We start from the raw sequence: 22,270 nt of genomic DNA on the forward strand, positions 1-22,270 counted from the left end.
AGTCGGCCACGACAGGGTCTATCGTCTAAATAGCCCGTGGCTTCAAACTTCAAAATCATTCTCGCCACAGCTGCATTTGTCAACGGACCTTTACCCGCGCGAATCCCCTTCCTATGGCGATGGGATCGTAATGCTGAACTAGCACGTTCCCCATTCTGATAATACAGCTTCACTAAAAGCGTCTTTTCAGGTAATGTCAACATGCTGCGACTGCTGGCGCGCATCTCATTCTCTCTCTCATTACACGATTGTCACGTGCAGTCACTGACGTTTTGCTGTCCGGCACCGTCTGTCAGACATTTTGTGCACTTTTTTTTGTTCTAATAAAACCCCATGTCATTCCAAGCATGTGTGTCAATTTTTACCTCTCTATCTACATTATTCCGTGGTTTATTAAGTTTTCAAATTTATACTGACTTTTTGATCACCTGGTATTAAACACCCAGACAGACAGTAGTTTGGCAAAAGACCAGATCCATAGCGCACTTTCTCCACTACTTACGCCTCACTTAAGCATGTACAAATTTCTCGTGACATGATATGTTGCCCACTTTGAACTGAGATTATGCCAAATGCATTGCTTTCTGAGTTCTACTTCCATCATTTGTGTATAGAGCACAAAAGGTTGTACCACTATACACAGAAGCAAGAGTCTAGCCATTTTACATTAGGAACAGTGGAATGCCAAACTTGAAGATTTCTTTGCGACTGTTCGGTCTCGGTAAAAGTGGTCCTCACAAAAGCGGCTCTAGCACCTCAACCAAGTTGCAGGTGAGCCTGAAACGTGGCATAATTTCATGTAGGGCCCTCAGGTACATACTGTACAAATTTCATCAAAATTGAAGATGGTCAAGCTGTGAGCGTCTTCTAAACTAGGACACTTGACATGGAATAAGCCTACTGTTAGTGAAATGGGATGTGAAACACGTGACAGGGATTTTAAATTGCTTGAGTAATCTGCATGAGAAATTTAGACTTACCGTAGAACATGAACAAAAGAAAAGTATCAACTATCTGTACCTAAATATTGCAAGACACAGCAACACATGCACAGCCAAAATTTATAGGAAAAATAAAGTGATTGACACCACAAGCCCTGCAACCTCATGTCACCCAAACATCCATAAACAGCCAGGATACAGGTCAGTACCACATAGGGCAACTAAAATACCTCATAGTGAAATGTAAATGTAGTGAAACAGATTGCAGTTGCCAATGGTTATACTGCTTGCATGGTTGAGACAGCCATAGACAAAGAGAAGAAAGACCAGATACGAACTGCACCACAAAAGAAAGACAAAAACAAATGCATATCTAGCATCCCATACATTGGCAATAGATCACAAAACATTGCAAATATTTTCAACAGTCGCAAAGTAAAAATTGGACTTTCTACAGGTAATAAACAACAACAAAAATAATACATAATACAACATGTAATCATCTCCCACACTCAGACTCTGAAATATGCAAAATAATGCCTGCAGTGTTCCATGTTCTATCTAGGACAAACAGACCAAAATTTTAATACCAGGTACGCATAGCACCTTAAAAGCCTGTACACACAACAGACACGCAACTTTGAAAGTAGCCACACACATACATAATCAGAACACTCATTTGGAAAAGTAGAGCAAAAGGTCAAAGCACCATACTGACTAAATAAATGGCAGAAAATGGATATCTTAGAAAAACTGGAGCTGTATTCACATTATAGAAGATATGAAGATAAAATATGAAATGAAAAACTTGAAAGTGAATCAGTGAATTTCTTCAGATGCTTCAACTCTACACTTAAATAAAAATAGTAACACATAGAAATAAGCACCATTGTAAAATAAATATAAGCAAATTATGATTAAGACAAATACCCTCTGTACTAAATGCATTAAACTCTGTGGAAGACCTGCAACATTATCTTTGTCTGCTACATCTAAAAAGTTGTTGTAAATGTTTCATTACTTAAGTAATTCTGAATGCATGCTGTGCACAGAAGAATGGGACCAGGGGGGGGGGGGGGGGGGATGTTTGATGAGTCTGAGATGTCCACCTCGATAGCTGAGAGGTCAGCATGACGGAATGCCATGCCAAGGGGGCTGGGTTCGATTCCCGGCTGGGTTGGAGATTTTCTCCACTCAGGGACTGGGTGTTGTATTGTGTTCCTCATCATCATCTCATCCCCATCTAAGCGCAAGCCACCGAAGTGGCGTCAGCTCAAAAGATTTGCACCAGGCAACCGGTGTACTCAATGGGAGGCCCTAGCCACATGACATTTCGTTTCATTTCATTCCGAGACTGTGTGCAAATGGTCCATAGAAAAAGCTAACTAAAAGTTCTTTCAAAATTTCACCTATAGCTACCAAAAAATTATGTAAAATGGCATAGTACACAGAGAAACACACACTCGAAAATGGGAATCATTCCCAATATGCAGCCTGCAAAATATAAATAAAAGAAAATTGTGACTGGTAGCAGAAAAGTTATTCATAAATAAATAAATCCATTCACTTACTTAGTGAATGTACTGGTACCGAAATGAAAAATTACAGATAGAATGCTAAAATAATGAAATCTGTCTTGAGAAACTCTTTCACTACTAAAGATCATACTGTGGCTTCTCCTTTCAATAATTGTATAAAAACCAAAATGGCAGATATTGAGGTAATCGATTGTGGTATAGAAAGCCAACTAAAATCGCTCAACAGCGGAAGGTCAACTGGACCAGGTGAGATACCTGTGAGGTTCATCTACATGGCTACTCTGCAAATCACACTTATCCCTGTAAATGCCTGGCAGAGAGTTAATCATCTACATCTACATCTGCATCTACATGATTACTCTGCAATTCACATTTAAGTGCTTGGCAGAGGGTTCATCGAACCACAATCATACTATCTCCCTACCATTCCACTCCTGAACAGTGCGCGGGAAAAACAAACACCTAAACCTTTCTGTTCGAGCTCTGATTTCTCTTATTTTATTTTGATGATCATTCCTACCTATGTAGATTGGGTTCAACAAAATATTTTTGCATTCAGAAGAGAAAGTTGGTGACTGAAATTTCGTAAATAGATCTCGCCGCGACGAAAAACGTCTTTGCTTTAATGACTTCCATCCCAACTCGCGTATCATATCTGCCACACTCTCTCCCCTGTTACATGATAATACAAAGCGAGCTGCCCTTTTTTGCACCCTGTCGATGTCCTCCGTCAATCCCACCTTCACAATAATTCACTATTATTCCACTCTTGAGCAGCAAGCGGAAAAAATGGACATCTGTATCTTTCTGTGCAATCTCTGATTTTCCTTATTTTATTATGATTATCATTTCTCCCCATGCAGGTCGGTGTCTCCAAAATATTTTTACATCCAGAGGAGAAAGTTGATGATTGAAATTTCATGAGAAGATCCTTCCACAACAAGAAATGCCTTTTTTTAATTATGTTCATTCCAAGTCCTGTGACATGTCTGGGATACTTTCTCCCCTGTTAGTCAATAATATAAAATGTGCTGCCCTTCTGTGAATTTCAGTAGTGTACTGTTACTCCTATCTGGAAAGCATCCCACACTGCGACACTGCAAAGCAGCACTCCAAAAGCGGATGGACAAGCATAGTGTAGGCAGTCTCTTTAGTAGATCTGTTGCACCTTCTAAGTGTTCTGCCAGTAACATGTAGTCTTTGGTTTGCCTTCCCCATGACATTTTCTGTGTATTCTTTCCAATTTAAGTTGTTTGTAATTGTAATTCCAAGGTATTTAGTTGAATTTAAGGCATTTAAATTTGATTGATTTATCGTGTAACTGAAGTTTAACAAACTGCTTTTAGCATTCATGTGGACAACCTCACACTTTTCATTATTTAGTGTCAGTTGCCAATTTTTTTCTAATTTGTTTTGCAGTTTATTTCGGACTTTACAGGGTTTGATTTCAGGAAAATTTTCATCTGCATTGCTCCACATGAACAAGGCATTCATATTTTTCACTTCGTACTTGTTGTGACCAAACATTAACATATTTATGAATTTCCAGGGCACTGTGCTTTCTAAGCATTTCCTCACATGAAAAGTGATGCTGTGGTCCTTTTACAGTGTGTCAAATGGTGTCACTGAAATGGTACAATATTTGCTGAAAGAAATCATTTTTCTGCAGCAAACACTTTGTCATAGGCATTTAGCTAATTTCACTTCTGTTGTGGATTATCAAGCAGCCCAGAGGTAAAATGAGGAGAAATGTTATGCCTACATCCTAGTATACGAGGGGCGTTTGAAAAGTCCGTGGAAAGTTCGAGAGATGGCACCAACGGCACATATTGAAGTCATGTTTAGTTAGTAGCATCTTTGGAAAGAACGCACACCAAGTTTCAGCCATATTGGTCTATTTCTTTGTGTTTGGCATTCGTGTGAATCAAGGAAGTCGAGTGATTTTCAAAAAATGGACAAAAAATAATTTCATGTGGTGATTAAACATTACTTTATGAAAGGCAAAATGCCTCAGGAGAATAAAGAGAAGCTTGATGAACATTACAGTGACTCTGCAACTTCGATTAGAACAGTTTATAAGTGGTTTCAAAATTTTCGAAGTGGCCATATGGGCACAAGTGATGCTGAACGTTCTGGATGCCCTGTGGAGGTTACGACTCCAGAAATCATTGATAAAATCCATGATATGGTGATGGATGACAGAAGAGTTAAGGTGTTTGTGATTGCTAGTGCTGTGGGCATCTTGAATGAATGGGTAAATAATATTTTGCGTAAACATTTGGACATGAGAAAGCTATCCGGGAGATGGGTTCCGCGATTGCTCGCACTTGACCAAAAACGGAATCGTGTGAAGAGTTGCAAGGATGGTTTGCAGCTGTTCAGGAAGAATCCTCAGGATTTAAAGCATTGTTTCTTCACTGTGGATGAAACATGGATACATTACTATACTCCTGAGACCAAACAACCATCTAAACAATGGGTTACCATGGGAGAATGTTCACCAAAAGGGATAATCCTCATCGACAATCTGGAAAAGGGTAAAACTATTACAGGTGCATATTATTCATCGTTATTTGACTGTTTGCAAACGAAGCTGCAAGAAAAACACCGGCGATTGGACCGCAAAGAAGTTCTTTTCCATCATGACAGTGCACCAGCACACATCTCAGCAGTTGTGGTCACAAAATTAATGGAAATAGGATTCCAACTCATTTCACCCTCAACCCCCCTCTCCCATTCTCCATACTTGGCTCCCTCGGACTACTATTTGTTCCCCAATTTGAAGAAATGGCTGGCGGGACAAAGATTTTATTCAAACGAGGAGGTGATTGCAGCAACTAATAGCTATTTTGCAGACTTGGACAATTACTATTATTCGGAAGGGATCAACAAATTAGAACAGCATTGGACGAAGTGTCTAAGTCTAAAAGGAGACTATGTCGAAAAATAAAAAAGGTTTACCCCAAACAGGTAAATAGTTTTTATTTTTGCACGGACTTTTCTAACGCACCTCGTACGTGCCTTCAAAACATTTGTCCTGACATACAAGCAAACAACTCACAAAATACATCTCCAGTTATGTCACAAAAATGGCAGTGAAGACTGACCATTTGCCATGATCTATATGGCAGTGTCAGAGTGTCACTAGTAAGATGTCACAAAAGCCAAGCCGGTATGTGAACCATCTGTTTGCACTTTAACACTTGGTGTAATTTGTACTAACATGACAGTATTATGGAAAGGACAGATTGCTACTCATGATATTGTGGAGATGCTGAGTCACAGACAGGCACAAAAAAAAGACAGCTAAACACATGAGCATTTGGCCAAAAAGACCTTCTTCTAAAGTAGACAATGCACAAACATTCAAACAGGTACAACTCATTCGCACATGGCCACCATTCCTCTGGAGAGACAATGGTCACGTGTGTGAGTTGTGCATATGTTAATATATGTGTTCTCTACTTTAGAAGCCTTTTGGCTAAGTGCTCACATGTTTCGCAATCTTTTTGTTGTACCTGTCTGTGATTCAACATCCCCACTATATGGTGAGTAGCAGTCTGTCCTTTTCATAATATTGCCATTATTCCATACTGGGTTTTACATTGTTTGACTTGGTGTTAATTACATTAAATGCTGACTTTCATGCAAGCAGCTCCCATATCTATGATGTTTTACACTTCTTGTAGTCGACACTGTGATGTTTCAATCATTTCTACACTACTGTGTAGTTCGTGATGTGCAGACAAACTGATGCATGTAACATAACTTTTGTGTTACGTAATTAACTGTGGCATGTTTCTCGTGACTTCTAGTTTGTTTGAAACTGCCTATAATTATTATTATTCCTTTTTGTTTTTGCCTTTAGGTTGCTCAGCAATGCCCCATAAAGGAGAAATTTGCTTAGTGCCAGTGACTTGAAGTGAAGTGTATGTTTAGAAAAGAAAACAGACTGTTGTAGGAAAAATACTTCTTTCAAGAAATATAATGAGTCTGTGATAAAAGACTAGTTACAGTAAAATTTCTATTTTGATACTGGTACAAAGTTACACTTTCATTTAGGGTAACTTTAGACCAGTAGAATTTTTCCTGTATCTAATGCTCTGTGTAAATTTAGATTATGCCAAGAGGAAGTCAGGTGTTAATGATAAGTAAAAACAAACAGTGATACTTTGAAATATCAAGATATTTGTATAGACCTGGCGTTACATCACTGTTACAGGAAGCTCTCTTCACAGGCAGTGTAATTAAAGTGCTATCACAAGTGTAATAGTTCGTAATAGTATGTAAACACAACCGATATCCTAACTAGAATAATAATAGGTAATAAAACTGTTACTTTTAGTACAAAATAATGCAAGTATGTGGAGCAGCATTCATTTCAGCGAATGATATCTCACGTCGTCACCCCGAGTTGAAGTGCAGGAGTTTAGTCGACAGAGTTTTAGGGTCACCGCCGTAGAGCTCGAATGACAGTTTTTAAATCGTAGAGCTGCAGTTTTGTTCAGTCGGTTGTCAGCCTCACCGTGCCTAAAAGTGTGGCACGTGTGTAATAGATGCCTCCATTTCAGATCCTGACACTGTGCACCGAGATAATGGGTGAGAGGACCCCGGCAGACATGTGGCTGCCCTGCAACGGCGTGACGTTGCTGGAGTGCCTCAAGGACACGTACGAGAACAATAAGCTGCTGGCGTACCGCCTCATTACCAAGTACCCGCCGCAGGCACTGCAGTTGGAGGTGAGTGTCACACATTGCACAGGCCAGAGCAGCACCCACAGGAGAATTTTACTTCCCATGGACACCTCATACGTTTTCGACCCTCACACGTGTCGACACTGAGAGGGGCCTGCGCAGTTTGTCAGCTACGTTGCTCGAGCTTTTTATGGTAATCAAAAAATGTAGCTGTAAATGAGTTTGAAATGAGAGGGCAAGAAAAATACAGTGAAACCCCACTTTTACACTTTCCAAGGGACTTTGCAAAAATGTGGGAAAATGTGAGCATTATGTGTCGTATACCCCACTTTCATTTTTGCGCTTTATGTATGATGTATATACATAATAGGCATCAGAACAATTTTCGGGGACTCTTTTTTGCTATCTAAAAATAGTTATGTGAATTAGGCGTTACCTACTAACAGATCCTGCTGTGGGCACTCGCATGGCACCATCCTATGCCGACCTATTCGTGAGCCATCTAGAGGAATTCTTCCTAAACACCCAGAATCCTAAATCCCACAACTGGTTCAGATTCATTGATGACATCTTGCCAATTTGGATCGAGGGTGAGGACACCCTTTGTACGTTCCTCCAGAACCTCACAACTTCTCCCCCATTTTCTTCACCTGGTCGTACTCAACCCGACAAGCCACCTTCCCAGATGTTGACCTCCACCTCAAAGATGACTACATCATTACCTCCGTCCATGTCAAACCTACTAACCACCAGCAAACCTCCACTTTAACAGCTGTCATCCGTTCCGTACCAAGAAATCCCTTCTGTACAGTCTAGCTACCTGTGACCGTTACATCTGCAGTGACGAGCAATCCTCCTCGAAATATACCGAGGGTCTCACTGAAGTGTTCACAAAATGTAATCATCCTCCCAACCTTACACAAAAACAAATCTCCCACGCCTTATATTTCCAGTCTCCCCAAATTCCCACCATCTGGCCACAATGGAGTGTTACCCTCATAACTCAGTACCACCCAGGACTGGAGCAACTGAATTACATGCTCCACCAGGGTTTCAACTACCTCTTGTCGTGCACTGAAAGGAGAAACGCCCTGCCCACTATCTCTCTCAGCCCTCCGACAGTGGAATTCCACTATCCACTTAACCTACACTATATAATCGTCCATTGCTACACAACACCCGCTCCCATCTCCTTATCTCTTGTCTCATATTCCTGTAATAGAACTAGATGCAAGACCTGTCCTAGACATCCTCCCACCACCACCTACTCCAGTCTGATCAGAAACATTATCTGTCTCATCAAAGGCAGGGCTACCTGTGAAACCAGTCATGTGATCTACAAGCTGAGGTGCAACCACTGTGCTGCATTCTATGTGGGCATGACAACCAACAAGCTGTCTGCATAAATGGCCACAGACAAACTGTGGCCAAGAAACAATTGGACCACCTTGCTCCTGAGCATGCTGCCAAACATGTCATCTTTCATTTCAAAGACCACTTCACAGCCTGTGCCATATGGAACCTTCCCACCAACACCAGCTTTTCTGAACTGCACAGGTGGGAACTTTCCCTGTAATATATCCTACGTTTCCGTAACACTCCTGGCCTCAATCTTTGTTAGTCATTGTCCTCTCCCATCCAGCCCCTTCTCTGTTCCCATTCCAGTGGTACACTACCCTCATTCGTCCATTGCACCCAGTCTTTTTACTTCTCTCCTTTTATGCTATCCCCCTTCCCACAGCTCGTCTCTCCTCTGTCTGACCTCCTGACTGCACATAGCTGCTCTACCCTCTTTCCACCTCCTCCTACACGCTCCCCAAAAGCACGTCACTGTCTGCCACCGTACCCTACTATCCCTCCCCCCTCCTCCTCCCCGCCCCAGCCTCCTCCACACAACAACCCATCACCACTCCCATCATGCACTGGTGCTGCTGCTCATAGTGTGGCCTCTGCCTGAGACTGCAGTCGTATATGTGTGAGTTGCATTTGTGTGTGTGTTTACGTGTGTGTGTGTGTGTGTGTGTGTGTGTGTGTGTGTGTGTGTGTGTGTGTGTGTGGTTGTCTAATTTTAACGAAGGCCTTACTGGCTGAAAGCTATATTTGTGACAGTCTTTTCATAGTTCCTATCTGCGACTCAGCATCTCTGCTGTATGGTGAGGAGCAACTTTCCTTTTCACAATATCGTTACCTTCCATCCTCGATTTTCCATTGTTTTGATTTTTGCTATGTAAATTTTGTAATATGTTTAGCTGCTGATGTAACCGGAACTTGTAACTGTCTGGGAAGTAGAAATGTGTGACTTAATTGCATACATCGTAATTGATGTTTTTGGAAACCCTGTAACTGTAATCTGTTATTTAAATAATGAAACTCTGTACCAGTTACGTATTCTTTCATGCTTACCACAGTGAGTTTCAAGAATTTATTGTCACTGTAAAGTGCAAATATTGACCTAATTATTTTGTGTGCTGTTTGCGTTTGTGTTTGTCTGCATCTCTTGCACAGTAGTCGTCTTTTTGAGGTTATAGAGTACTGTGTCTGCTCCATTAGGCAGAAAACTACAAACACACAAACTATCCCTTACATTGCTTGTTTGTGAAATATCACAAAAAATAATGAAATATTGCTGTTAAACCAAAAACATCAGAGCAACACAAAGAGAGCTGCAAGCTACTAGCACTATACGTGGTCAAACAACAAAACATGTGAAATATGTGGACCTTTGCGTTAGATTTAATGCAAAAGTTTCATGGTGATCACAACAATCATGAAGCGGCGCATGCAGAAAATTTCGACTATGACTACGAAGGGCTTTGATTGTATTAATTCCACAACCTGTCAGCAAGAACAGTCTCGTATCGCAGCTACAGCTTGTTGACCTGCAGTGGCAACAACATCGATTTTGCAACAGTTGTTGGTGATGCAGCTATGGATGAGAAAATCATTTCTGAAGAAGACAAATTTGTTGACATAGAATATGAATGTAAACAGTGAAAAGTCCGTGATGGAAAAACAGTGATATGGAATGGATAGACTTCATCTCACTACCTAGAGGAGCCTTCGAAACGCAGGCATGCACAATGAAATTGAATGCTAGAAGCTCTTCCGTTTTGTAAGTCCTTCATTGGAAGCCGAAAACTCACACACGCATGGCCTCTGTCACCTCTGGATCCTGAGGTATGACTGCAACTGTGTTCGAGGTTAGCAGCAATCTTGCTGGAGTGGGTCATGGGGGTACAGAAGAGGTGTAAGGCAGGGAGGGGGGAAGATATATGATCCCTGTTATTCACTCCACCCCTCCCACAGTGATATTCCACCACCCCCCTGAACCTAGGATATCTTCGTGCATCTCTACTCCACCCCAGCTCCCAAATCCTGGCCTCGTGGCTTGTATCTCTGCAGTAGATCGAGATTCAAGGCCTGTCCAGTACATCCACCCACTGCCACCTACCCCATTCTGGTCACAGGCATCTCCTACCCCATAAAAGGCAGGCCACTTGCGGATGCAGCCATTTGGTTTACATTCTACATGGGCATAACAACCGACAAGGCGTCTGTCTGCAAGAATGGCCACTGCCAAACTGAGGCTGAGACAGCTGAATCCTCCTATTGCTGAACATGCTGCCCAACACAATATGCTTCACTTTAATGACTGCTTCACAGCCTGTGCCATCTGTATTCTTCCCACCAACACCAACTTTTCAGAACTGCACAGATAGGAGCTCTCCGTATAACATATCCTTCATTCACCTAATGTCCCCTGCCTCGACCTTCGCTCCACCTACATATCTCCTTCCCTGCTTCCACTCCTCTACCACACCTGCGTAATCTTTCCCCTTTTCTCTGTTGCCCTTTTCCCTTTTCCTTGCCCCTTAGCCCATCCCCCTTCCCTGCACAGCTTCCAGATGCTATACCTACCAACTCTTTTCTATCCCCACTCCATCAGGCAGTACTACAGCATCTTCCCCACCCTTGCCCTGCTATCCCTCCTCCTCTCCACCCCATGCTGCCTCCTTACCCCACTACCCAACCATTGCTGCTCACCTGAAATGCAGTGAGAATTGTACTTTTGGGAGTGTGAGTGAGTTTTCTATTTTTGAAGACAGACTTAGTCAGAAAGCTGAAAATTTCTAACTTTTTTTCTGCCCCTGTTGCACCTGTCTGTGACACGACACTTCCTCTATGTCAGTGGCCATCAAACTATGGCCCACAGACCACATGCATCCCACCGTTCTCAGCCATATTTTATAATACTAGCAATGTGCTTATAGCAGTCTACAGAGAATTCAAAAACAACTAATGCTAAGAGATTTAACAGTGCATTTTTCTTTCTCACTAAGAAACAAAAATATTCGCTGAGACAGTAACATTTTAAGATATGCTTCACTTTAATTGACGTTGAATCGGCTTTAAGCTAAGTAAAGGTTGCTGCTTACGTTAGGGGCAGAGTGGTATGTAGTGTGGCTACTGCGGCCGGCGTTAATAGAAGTGAGGGGGGCTAATATTTTACTGTATGTCTTTCAGTGCTGACAACTCATGAGTGTGACCAGCTAGCACTGATCAGCCACAATGGTATGAATCTCAAATGGAAATTATATGGACGTGTGTGTTTGCACATTATACAAATGGTCATCTTCAAATTTTGTACATGTTTGTAGCGAGTAATTTGAAATCAAATTAAGGCTGTTGTAATACAATGCAATGAGTAAACAAAAAATAACATTCAAAACATTTAGTAAACTTTCGTGATCATGTCTCATATTACCGTTTCTGTCATTAATATAACAAAATAATTTATTTAATTGGATAGATAAAAAATCTACTCACCAAGCGGCAGCAGAACACACACATAAAAGACGGTTGTAATTGGCAATCTTTCGGAGGCAATGGCTCCTTCTTCAGGCAGAAGAGTTGAAGGGGAAGGAAGAGGAGTGAAGAAAAAGGACTGGAGAGGTCTAGAAAAAAGGATAGATTTCAGGAAAGTCACCCAGAACTGCAGGCCAGGGGAGACTTACCGTTTGGGTTATTCCTTCTCATCCCAAACAGTAAGTCTCTTCCGGCCTGCAGTTCTAGGTGACTTTCCCGAAATCTAGCCCTTTTCCCAAACCTCTCCAGTCCTTTTCTTCACCCCTCTTCCTTCCCTTTCAACTCTTCTGCCTGAAGAAGGAGCCACTGGCTCCGAAAGCTTGCCAATTACAATAGTCTTTTATGTGTGTGTTCTGCCACCACTTGGTGTGTAGATTTTTTATCTACCCATTTAAATAATTTTGTCAGTAATTGATTGTTTTTGTTGTTATAAAATAATTTATTTAGGTTACCAGTTAATAGTAAGATCGGTAGTGGAAGGTGTGGTGAAGTGGCAAGGATGACAGAATAGCCACTGCATATTTTTTGTCCAGAACACTGCTGCCGCCTGTTGAGAAGTGGTCATATTACCTCTAATATGCATCGCCATTGTTGTCAGTGAGACTGATGGAGGAAATTTGTCCCATTTTGTTTTACCAAAAATATATTTAAAAAAAAAAAAAAAAAAAGTTGTCTCATGTAATATGTTATATGTATTATTCTTGTTGGGCACCCACGAGGATAGTAATAATTTTTGACAATATTAATGTTTAAACACTGTCTTCTGGCGTACAAACATGGTTTCTTGTTATTTATTCCAGTTTGATAGTTTCTGCTGTGGGTCACAAATGCCAACAACATGTTGTCCTATCAGAAAAGTAGCCACACTACTCGCTGGGAAAGTGCCAAGCTGTTTACCCAAATAAGAGTTAGTCGCTTCCAAAACACATGCATAATGTAACAGATAAAACTGATTTCTAATCACTATTATGGACGAAGCTATTATCCAACATTCCATCCCTTTGTGACAATTTTGAATTAATTAAGTAATATTATTTTAAACTCTGTTTTCTTGGGTTAGGGCTGATACAAAAGTCTGATTCAAAATGCTCTGCTGCAGCCACTTGGTATTCTTTTAGATACTAGGATGTGAAGACGTGTAGAAAATGTCCCCATAAATCAGAAAAACAAACATGGGCTACCATTGCAATGGCAATGGCCACAGTACCCTCTTGGGTATGGAAAACTGCATATATTTCCAATACCTTATTTTCTTTTTGACTTGAAGATATTTGGTGAACTGCATATATTTCCAATACCTTATTTTCTTTTTGACTTGAAGATATTTGGTGTGATACCTTATGTTATGCTGGAAGCCCTGAAAGTTAACAAACATCTTGCTCACGGTCCAGACCTAATCCTAAATGACCGATGTCACTCTCAAAAATTTTGCGGAAGCAAGCAGTTTCCCAAATGCCAGAAAAGGTGGGAGTGTCTGCCAGTGCAGAGTTAAACAGTTTAATGTTTTAAAGGCTTTTCTAATGCTCCTATCATTATCAAACAATGGAAAATCCAGGATGGAATGTAACAGTACGAGAGAAGGAAAGCTGCTACTCACCATGTAGTGGAGGTGCTGAATCACGATAGGCACATAACACACACACACACACACACACACACACACACACACACACATCTGCAGTCTCAGAGAGCTGAAACTACACAACATAGATTAAACTCAGTAGGTTAAGAAAATAATTTTTTTGCAAAATAGCTTTTTTTGGACCCAAATCCGTTACTTCCCCCTTAAATAGCAATCTCCCTCCCTCCTCCTGTTCATCTTCCTGAGCATAACTAGAGTGCTACAGCCCCTGCGTGACCGCCCCTCTCAGTTTTTAGGCTCCGGCAGTTCACTTTTGCACTGTGTGACGTGTCATTGCAGGACGAGACGCAGTGCCTCACGCTGCTGCGGGCAGGGCTCACCCTCTGCGAGAGCTCTCGCCCCCCAGACTCGGTGACGGCCGCCTACCTGCTGGCGACACTCGCCAGGTTCACGACGCGCCCGTCTGCCGTGCGGAGGGCGGTGGACTTGGAGTCTGGGTCGGAGAGCCCGCTACCCCTGGACCGTATGTGCTTTGCTGAGGTGGCATCTCCTAATGTTAGGGTCACTAGTGTGGAGGTATTCTACATGAATCTGGAGAGCCTCCCCCTGAAATGCTTGAAACCATCTGTAATAGGGACATAAAATTTAACAGTGTTTGGTACATTATATTATTGACAATAGAATGTATTTTACTTTTAGACATCTACTTCTACATCCGTGCTCTGTAAGGCACCGAAAGTGCATGGCAGAGGGTACCTCCCATTGTATGAGTTATTAGGGTTCCTTCCCGTCCCATTCACATATGGAGCATGGGAAGAATGATTGTTTAAAGCCTCTATGCACTCTGTAATTATTCTAATCTTGTCCTCGTGATCCCTATGTGAGCAGTACGTTGGGGGTTGTAGTATATTCCTAGAATCATCGTCTAAAGCAGGTTCTTCAAACTTTGTTAATAGACTTTCTCAGGGTAGTTTACATCTATCTTCAAGAGTCTTCCACTTCTGTTCCTTTGTATCTCTGTAACACTCCTATGGATCAAACAAACCTGTGACCATTTGTCCTGCCTTTCTCTGTATACATTCAGTATCCCATGTTAGTCCTGTTCTGTATGGATCACACACACTCAAGCAATATTCTAGAACTGGTCACACAAGTGATCTCCTTTATAGACTGATTGCACTTCCCCACTATTTTTCCAATAAATAAAGTCTACCTCCTGCTTTACACCCAGCTGAGCCTATGTGATCATTCCATTTCATATCCCTACCAAGTGTTACACTCAACTATTTGTATAAGTTGTCTGATTCCAACAGTGACTCACTGATATTATAGTCATAGGGTTTCATATTTGTTTTTGTTTTGTCAAGTGCACAGTTTTACATTTCTGAATATTTAAAGCAAGTCGCCAATCTTTCCACCACTTTGAAATTTTATCTGGATCTGACTGAGTATTTATGCAGCATCTTTCAGGCAGTACTTCACCATAGATAACTGCATCATCTGCAAACAGTCTGAGGTTACTATTAATATTATCCACGAGGTCATTAATATAAAACATGAGCAGTAAGCATCCCAAGACACTTCTCTGAGTCAACTGCCAAGACATCTGTCAAGTAATGCTGTTATGAAATAAACTTTCATAATTCAACAACTTCAGAAATAACTGTTCCAGCTAAAATTTAACAAGTACTGTAGCTACACCAACATCAAAGCAGCAAACTTATACAGTAGTGACGGCAACTAAGGCAGCGATATTGTATAGATATCAAGACCACCCGATACAACCTGAAAATGGCAGTCATACCAATATACGCCTGTTGTAGTAAAAATATAATCGAACACAGCAGCATCTTGGTCTCATAGTGTAATATATAATGTCTTTTTCTGTATTGTTGAAAATTTAGAAAGGATATTCAGGATATGTTTCTTACTATCAACTCTTAGGGCAGTATCATCTGCAAATCATAAGCATTGATTGCCAATTCTTTTCACTGTAATTCCAGCTGTTTTTCCTTTCAAAATCCTCACAGTTCTTGTGATGAAAGAATTAAACACGTAAAGAGAAAATAAGCATCTCCTGTTAAATTTTAGGATTAATCTGTTTTCCAGTAACCTCTATTCTCTCTCTCCTTTTTTGTAAACATTATTTGTTGTTCCGCAGGTGACTCTACATATGAAGATATGATTCTGGCCATAGTGAAATTGCTGCAGGACCGCCTGATAGATTTGGTTAATGCCGCCAACAGAAACCTGTTGGAAGCTTCTGCGACCCACCCTATGTACGGGCCACTGTTCTGCATACGGCACCTCCTGCAGGGTGTCGACTTCAGGTGAGGACCGGAATGCTGCTGTTGTCGTCGTGCTTGAATTCGGTAGCAGTGTCAGAGAGCACAACATTCTGAACTAAAAACGGCTGTATGTAGTGTTTTACGTGTGAACTACAAGCAGATAGAAAGGCTGGCCAGTGCTTTGGAGGGAGGGTTCAGAAACATCTGCATACGGAAGTAATCACTGCAATTCAGCTGAAGCACAATTTTCTTTATCTGCATCGCTAACAAAGAAGTTGTGACCAGTTTTGTAGCACTTTCACAGCAGCCATTGCATTATGTGTAACATGATATTAATGTTAAATGTCATAGGAGTAAATGTTCCCACAATTCACTTGATAGTAATGCTCTGAGTGGTTGACAACTGCAGAAACAGGAAAAATCATGCAGCTTACAGTGACCTTCTATGTGCCAATCAATCAATTGATCCACTGTGCAGTGCTTGGTGGCTACCTTTACTCCATCCCCTGTTTGTATTTCAGAACTTTCCAGTGTCATAAATATATTAATTTAAAAAAGGGAAAGTCCAGGGTAGAAAAACAACAATATGGAAAGGATAGATTGCTATTCCCTACCTATAGAAAGTGTTGAGTTGCAGACATGTCCATTGAAAAGGATTGCTAAAATAATTAATCTTTGAGACAAACTCCTTCTTTCAAAGTAGTAGTCCAAGGACTTAATCTGGAATGGTGGAGAGCAAGGGTCAATTACACAGAGAGTTTTAATATTGACCAAAACTCACTGAATTCTATAGCATTAGAAAATGACCTCAGAGACAATTACTGGATCTCGGTACTTTTTTTGGTCACTTATAAATCGATGTTGCAAAGACCACACTGTGCACACATTTTAATCATGAAAGGAACTTCCCATATAACCAAATATATGAGCTAACATATACTGCTACAGTGGCTTTAAAATTGGAAGATGAGCATTAGCAAATCAAAGAGCGTAATAATTATTCACAAAACAGAGTACGGACAAATAAAAAGTAATTGGCCTGATAGGTGCTTATTAACAAATTCACAGTAACTGGCTTGAGCTGGCCCCAAACGCGGAATGGTTGCTCAACTCACAACAGATTATAAAACATACAAATAGAAAATACATTAAAGTTACATACCATGTAAGTGGCAAATAGCACATGGGCTCTGTCATGACAGAAGAAATGACGACAAACGTCTGAGTCCTTTGAACCTACAAGTAGTTTAATAGAGTACAGTCTACATAACTAAATAAACTACGACACACACTGTATGTTTTGACATTAACTGACAATAAAAAGTTAAAGGTACCTGAAATTAGAAAATGCATGCACTTGTAGTGCATGTAGAGACAAATTTTTCTACATAAAAGTAAACTGACAAAAACATTTTAAAGGTATCTAAAGTCTGAAAGTGCGCACACGAGTAGTGCAAGTGAAAGCAAGTGTTTTTAGATTGAGTCTAGCAGAGAATAATTAAAAAATTTGAAAGGTACTTAAAACTAGAAAAGAATGCACTAGTAGTGCAGATAAAGGGAAATATTTCCAGATTAAAGTAATCAACAAGAAATTTTAAAGATATCAAACTTAGCCCCACATGAACCATGGACCTTGCCGTTGGTGGGGAGGCTTGTGTGCCTCAGTGATACAGATAGCCATACCGTAGGTGCAACCACAATGGAGGGGTATCTGTTAAGAGGCCAGAAAAAAGCGTGGTTCCTGAAGAGGAGCAGCAGCCTTTTCAGTAGTTGCAGGGGCAACAGTCCGGATGATTGACTGATCTGGCCTTGTAACACTAACCAAAACGGCCTTGCTGTGCTGGTACTGCGAACGGTTGAAAGCAAGGGGAAACTACAGCCGTCATTTTTCCCGAGGGCATGCAGCTTTACTGTGTGGTTAATGATGATGGCGTCCTCTTGGGTAAAATATTCCAGAGGTAAAATAGTCCCCCATTCGGATCTCCGGGCGGGGACTACTCAAGAGGACGTTGTTATCAGGAGAAAGAAATCTGGTGTTCTATGGATCAGAGCGTGGAATGTCAGGTCCCTTAATCGGGCAGGTAGATTAGAAAATTTAAAAAGGGAAATGGATAGGTTAAAGTTAGATATAGTGGTAATTAGTGAAGTTCGGTGGCAGGAGGAACAAGACTTTAGGTCAGGCGAATACAGGGTTATAAATACAAAGTCAAATAGGGGTAATGCAGGAGTAGGTTTAATAATGAATAAAAAAATAGCAATGCGGGTAAGCTACTACAAACAGCATAGTGAACACATTATTGTGGCCAAGATAGACACGAAGCCCACGCCTACTACAGTAGTACAAGTTTATATGCCAACTAGCTCTGCAGATGACGAAGAAATTGAAAAAAATGTATGATGAAATAAAAGAAATTATTCAGATAGTGAAGGGAGACGAAAATTTAATAGTCATGGGTGACTGGAATTCGGTAGTAGGAATAGGGAGAGAAGCAAATGTAGTAGGTGAATATGGATTGGTGGTAAGAAATGAAAGAGGAAGCCGCCTGGTAGAATTTTGTGCAGAGCATAACTTAATCATAGGTAACACTTGGTTCAAGAATCATGAAAGGAGGTTGTATACATGGAAGAACCCTGGAGGTACTACAAGGTATCAGATAGATTATATAATGGTAAGACAGAGATTTAGGAACCAGGTTTTAAATTGTAAGACATTTCCAGGGGCAGATGTGGACTCTGACCACAATCTATTCGTTATGAACTGTAGATTAAAACTGAAGAAACTGCAAAAAATGTGGGAATTTAAGGAGATGGGACCAGGATAAACTGACTAAACCAGAGGTTGTACAGAGTTTCAGGGAGAGCGTAAGGGAACAAATGGCAGGAATGGGGGAAAGAAATACAGTAGAAGAAAAATGGGTAGCTTTGAGGGATGAAGTAGTGAAGGCAGCAGACAATCAAGTTGGCAAAAAGACGAGGGCTAGTAGAAACCCTTGGGTAACAGAAGAAATATTGATTTTAATTGATGAAAGGAGAAAATATAAAAGTGCAGTAAATGAAGCAGGCAAAAAGGAATACAAACGCCTCAAAAATGAGATCGACAGGAAGTGCAAAATGGCTAAGCAGGGATGGTTAGAGGATAAATGTAAGGATGTAGAGGCTTATCTCACTAGAGGTAAGATAGATACTGCCTACAGGAAAATTAAAGAGACCTTTGGAGAAAAGAGAACCACTTGTATGAATATCAAGAGCTCAGATGGAAACCCAGTTCAAAGCAAAGAAGGGAAAGCAGAAAGGTGGAAGGAGTATATAGAGGGTCTATACAAGGGCGATGTACTTGAGGACAATATTATGGAAATGGAATAGGATGTAGATGAAGATGAAATGGGAGATATGATGCTGCGTGAAGAGTTTGACAGAGCACTGAAAGACCTGAGTCGAAACAAGGCCCCGGGAGTAGACAACATTCCATTAGAACTACTGATGGCCTTAGGAGAGCCAGTCATGACAAAACTCTACCATCTGGTGAGCAAGATGTACGAGACAGGCGAAATACCCACAGACTTCAAGAAGAATATAATAATCCCAAAGAAAGCAGGTATTGACAGATGTGAAAATTACCGAACTATCAGTTTAATAAGTCACGGCTGCAAAATACTAACGCGAATTCTTTACAGACGAATGGAAAAACTAGTAGAAGCCGACCTCTGGGAAGATCAATTTGGATTCCGTAGAAATGTTGGAACACGTGAGGCAATAGTGACCCTACGACTTATCTTAGAAAATAGATTAAGGAAAGGCAAACCTATGTTTCAAGCGTTTGTAGACTTAGAGAAAGCTTTTGACAATGTTGACTGGAATACTCTCTTTCAAATTATGAAGGTGACAGGGGTCAAATACAGGGAGCGAAAGGCTATTTACAATTTGTATAGAAACCAAATTGCAGTTATAAGAGTTGAGGGGCATGAAAGGGAAGCAGTGGTTGGGAAGGGAGTGAGGCAGGGTTGTAGCCTCTCCCCGATGTTATTCAATCTGTATATTGAGCAAGCTGTGAAGGAAACAAAAGAAAAATTCGGTGTAGGTATTAAAATCCATGGAGAAGAAATAAAAACTTTGAGGTTTGCCGATGACATTGTAATTCTGTCAGAGGCAGCAAAGGACTTGGAAGAGCAGTTGAATGGAATGGACAGTGTCTTGAAAGGAGGGTATAAGATGAACATCAACAAAAGCAAAACAAGGATAATGGAATGTAGTCGAACTAAGTCGGGTGATGTTGAGGGTATTAGATCAGGAAATGAGATACTTAAAGTAGTAAAGGAATTTTGCTATTTGGGGAGCAAAATAACTGATGATGGTCGAAGTAGAGAGGATACAAAATGTAGACTGGCAATGGCAAGGAAAGCGTTTCTGAAGAAGAGAAATTTGTTAACATCGGGTATTGATTAAAGTGTCAGGAAGTCGTTTCTGAAAGTATTTGTATGGCGTGTAGCCATGTATGGAAGTGAAACATGGACGATAAATAATTTAGACAAGAAGAGAATAGAAGCTTTCAAAATGTGGTGCTGTAGAAGAAAGCTGAAGATTAGATAGGTAGATCACGTAACTAATGAGGAGGTGTTGAATAGGATTGGGGGAAGAGAAGTTTGTGGCACAACTTGACTAGAAGAAGGGATCGGTTGGTAGGACGTGTTCTGAGGCATCAAGGGATCACCAATTTAGTATTGGAGGGCAGCATGGAGGGTGAAAATCGTAGAGGGAGACCAAGAGATGAATACACTAAGCAGATTCAGAAGGATGTAGGTTGCAGTAGGTACGGGGAGATGAAGAAGCTTGCACAGGATAGAGTAGCATGGAGAGCTGCATCAAACCAGTCTCAGGACTGAAGACCACAACAACAACAACATAAAACTTAGGAAAATACACACAGAAATCTCTCATAAGCAGCTCTTATTAGGGTTGGCATCTTTACAACAATGAAATAAGGAGCACTAGCTCACAAATAAGGGATATTTAACAAAAATAAGGGACATGATTGGAAATGTTGAAGAACTGCGAGTAGTATGTCAGAAAATATAGATGTTAGATATCCAGCAGTGGAGTTAAAGGTCTTACATCATTAACTAGAATAGTGCAAGAAATAATAATGGAAAATTAACCTTAAAGTGTCTTCTCTCTGCTCTCCTCCTCAAGTCGATAGTCATCAGTTTAGAAATGTTTCCAGTAGTATTTCATGAAAATATAATCTAATCAGATAGATAAAAAATCTGCTCAACGAGTGGTACTAAGAGTACACACATATAAAGGTATTTACATTTGCAGGCTTTCATATCCATTGGCTTCAAGGAGAAAGAAGAGGGGTGAAAGAAATGGACTGGTGGGGTGGAGAAAATGGGTGGAGTTCGGAAAGGTTGGCCAGAATCTCGGACCAGGGGAGACTTAACAGTCGGGATGAGAAGGAAAGACTGAGCAGTCTCCAACAATGTTGTTTAACCACAAACACTGTGAATGAGGCAATTTCCTTTTGTTCCATAAGTTCAGCTATTCAACTATAGACTTCGCAATAGTATTAAACAGAATATTGTGATTTGCTGGCCAACAGGACCTCAAACTTAAAATATCCTCTTTTATACGAATCTAGAGCTCATCGAATTTAACAGGAGGAAGGTGAATAATATGGGACACAAATTTCAGCTGTAAAATATGGGACATCCCATAAAAACTGGGGCGGGTCGCAACCCTAACTGTTATCACATAGTCATTGTTTAACTTGGGTATGTTCTTACTAATGGGATTCTGCTCCACATAAAAGGCATCAGCAGTATAAACTGGGACAACTTACAAGAAGAACACCAACTGAAACTCAGTGGACACTTATCTGCGAGGTGCTCACTGTTATTCCTGCATCAGGACAGAGAATTACGAACAGTGTACGTGGGCATGTCCACCAACCGAGGCAACAGGAATGGGACCAGTCGAACTCTGGAGTGTGATTTGTATCCACACAGGTAGGGGAATGCTGCGACTCTCTGGTAGGCCTAGGTGTGTTCCCCATTCAACACACAGCAGACATACCTCTGGTAGGAGCTGAGCATGCACTTAAATCCCAGTATTAATATGGGAGCGTGCACAGCTCATAATTGTTTCTGTACTCTTGTTCATTGTGCCTTTCTGTGACTCAGTGCCTCCTGTATGTAATGAGAAGCAGTCTAGCCTGGAAGAATGACTTTGTCAGAAAGGTTAATTATTTTAGCTGTCTTTTTCGCTGTGCTGGCCTGACTCAGTGCCTCCTGTATGTGGCGAGTTGCAGTGATTGTGTGGCTAAAGAAATCATCTGGATCAGTCTTACAAAGCTGCAACATTTGTA

At 40.9% G+C, this 22,270-nt stretch overlaps 1 protein-coding gene across 1 annotated transcript in view; it reads left to right on the forward strand.

The window, feature by feature from the left end:
• Positions 1-22,270, forward strand: part of LOC124716796 (thyroid adenoma-associated protein homolog) — a 222,189-nt gene that overhangs the window by 98,156 nt on the left and 101,763 nt on the right. Inside the window, 3 exon segments of the mRNA XM_047243345.1 lie at positions 7,051-7,218; positions 13,961-14,144; positions 15,783-15,951. Of these exon segments, the coding sequence (XP_047099301.1) occupies positions 7,051-7,218; positions 13,961-14,144; positions 15,783-15,951 (521 nt within the window).

The sequence above is a fragment of the Schistocerca piceifrons genome, chromosome 9, assembly GCF_021461385.2.
Source record: "Schistocerca piceifrons isolate TAMUIC-IGC-003096 chromosome 9, iqSchPice1.1, whole genome shotgun sequence".
Classification (NCBI taxonomy): domain Eukaryota; kingdom Metazoa; phylum Arthropoda; class Insecta; order Orthoptera; family Acrididae; genus Schistocerca; species Schistocerca piceifrons.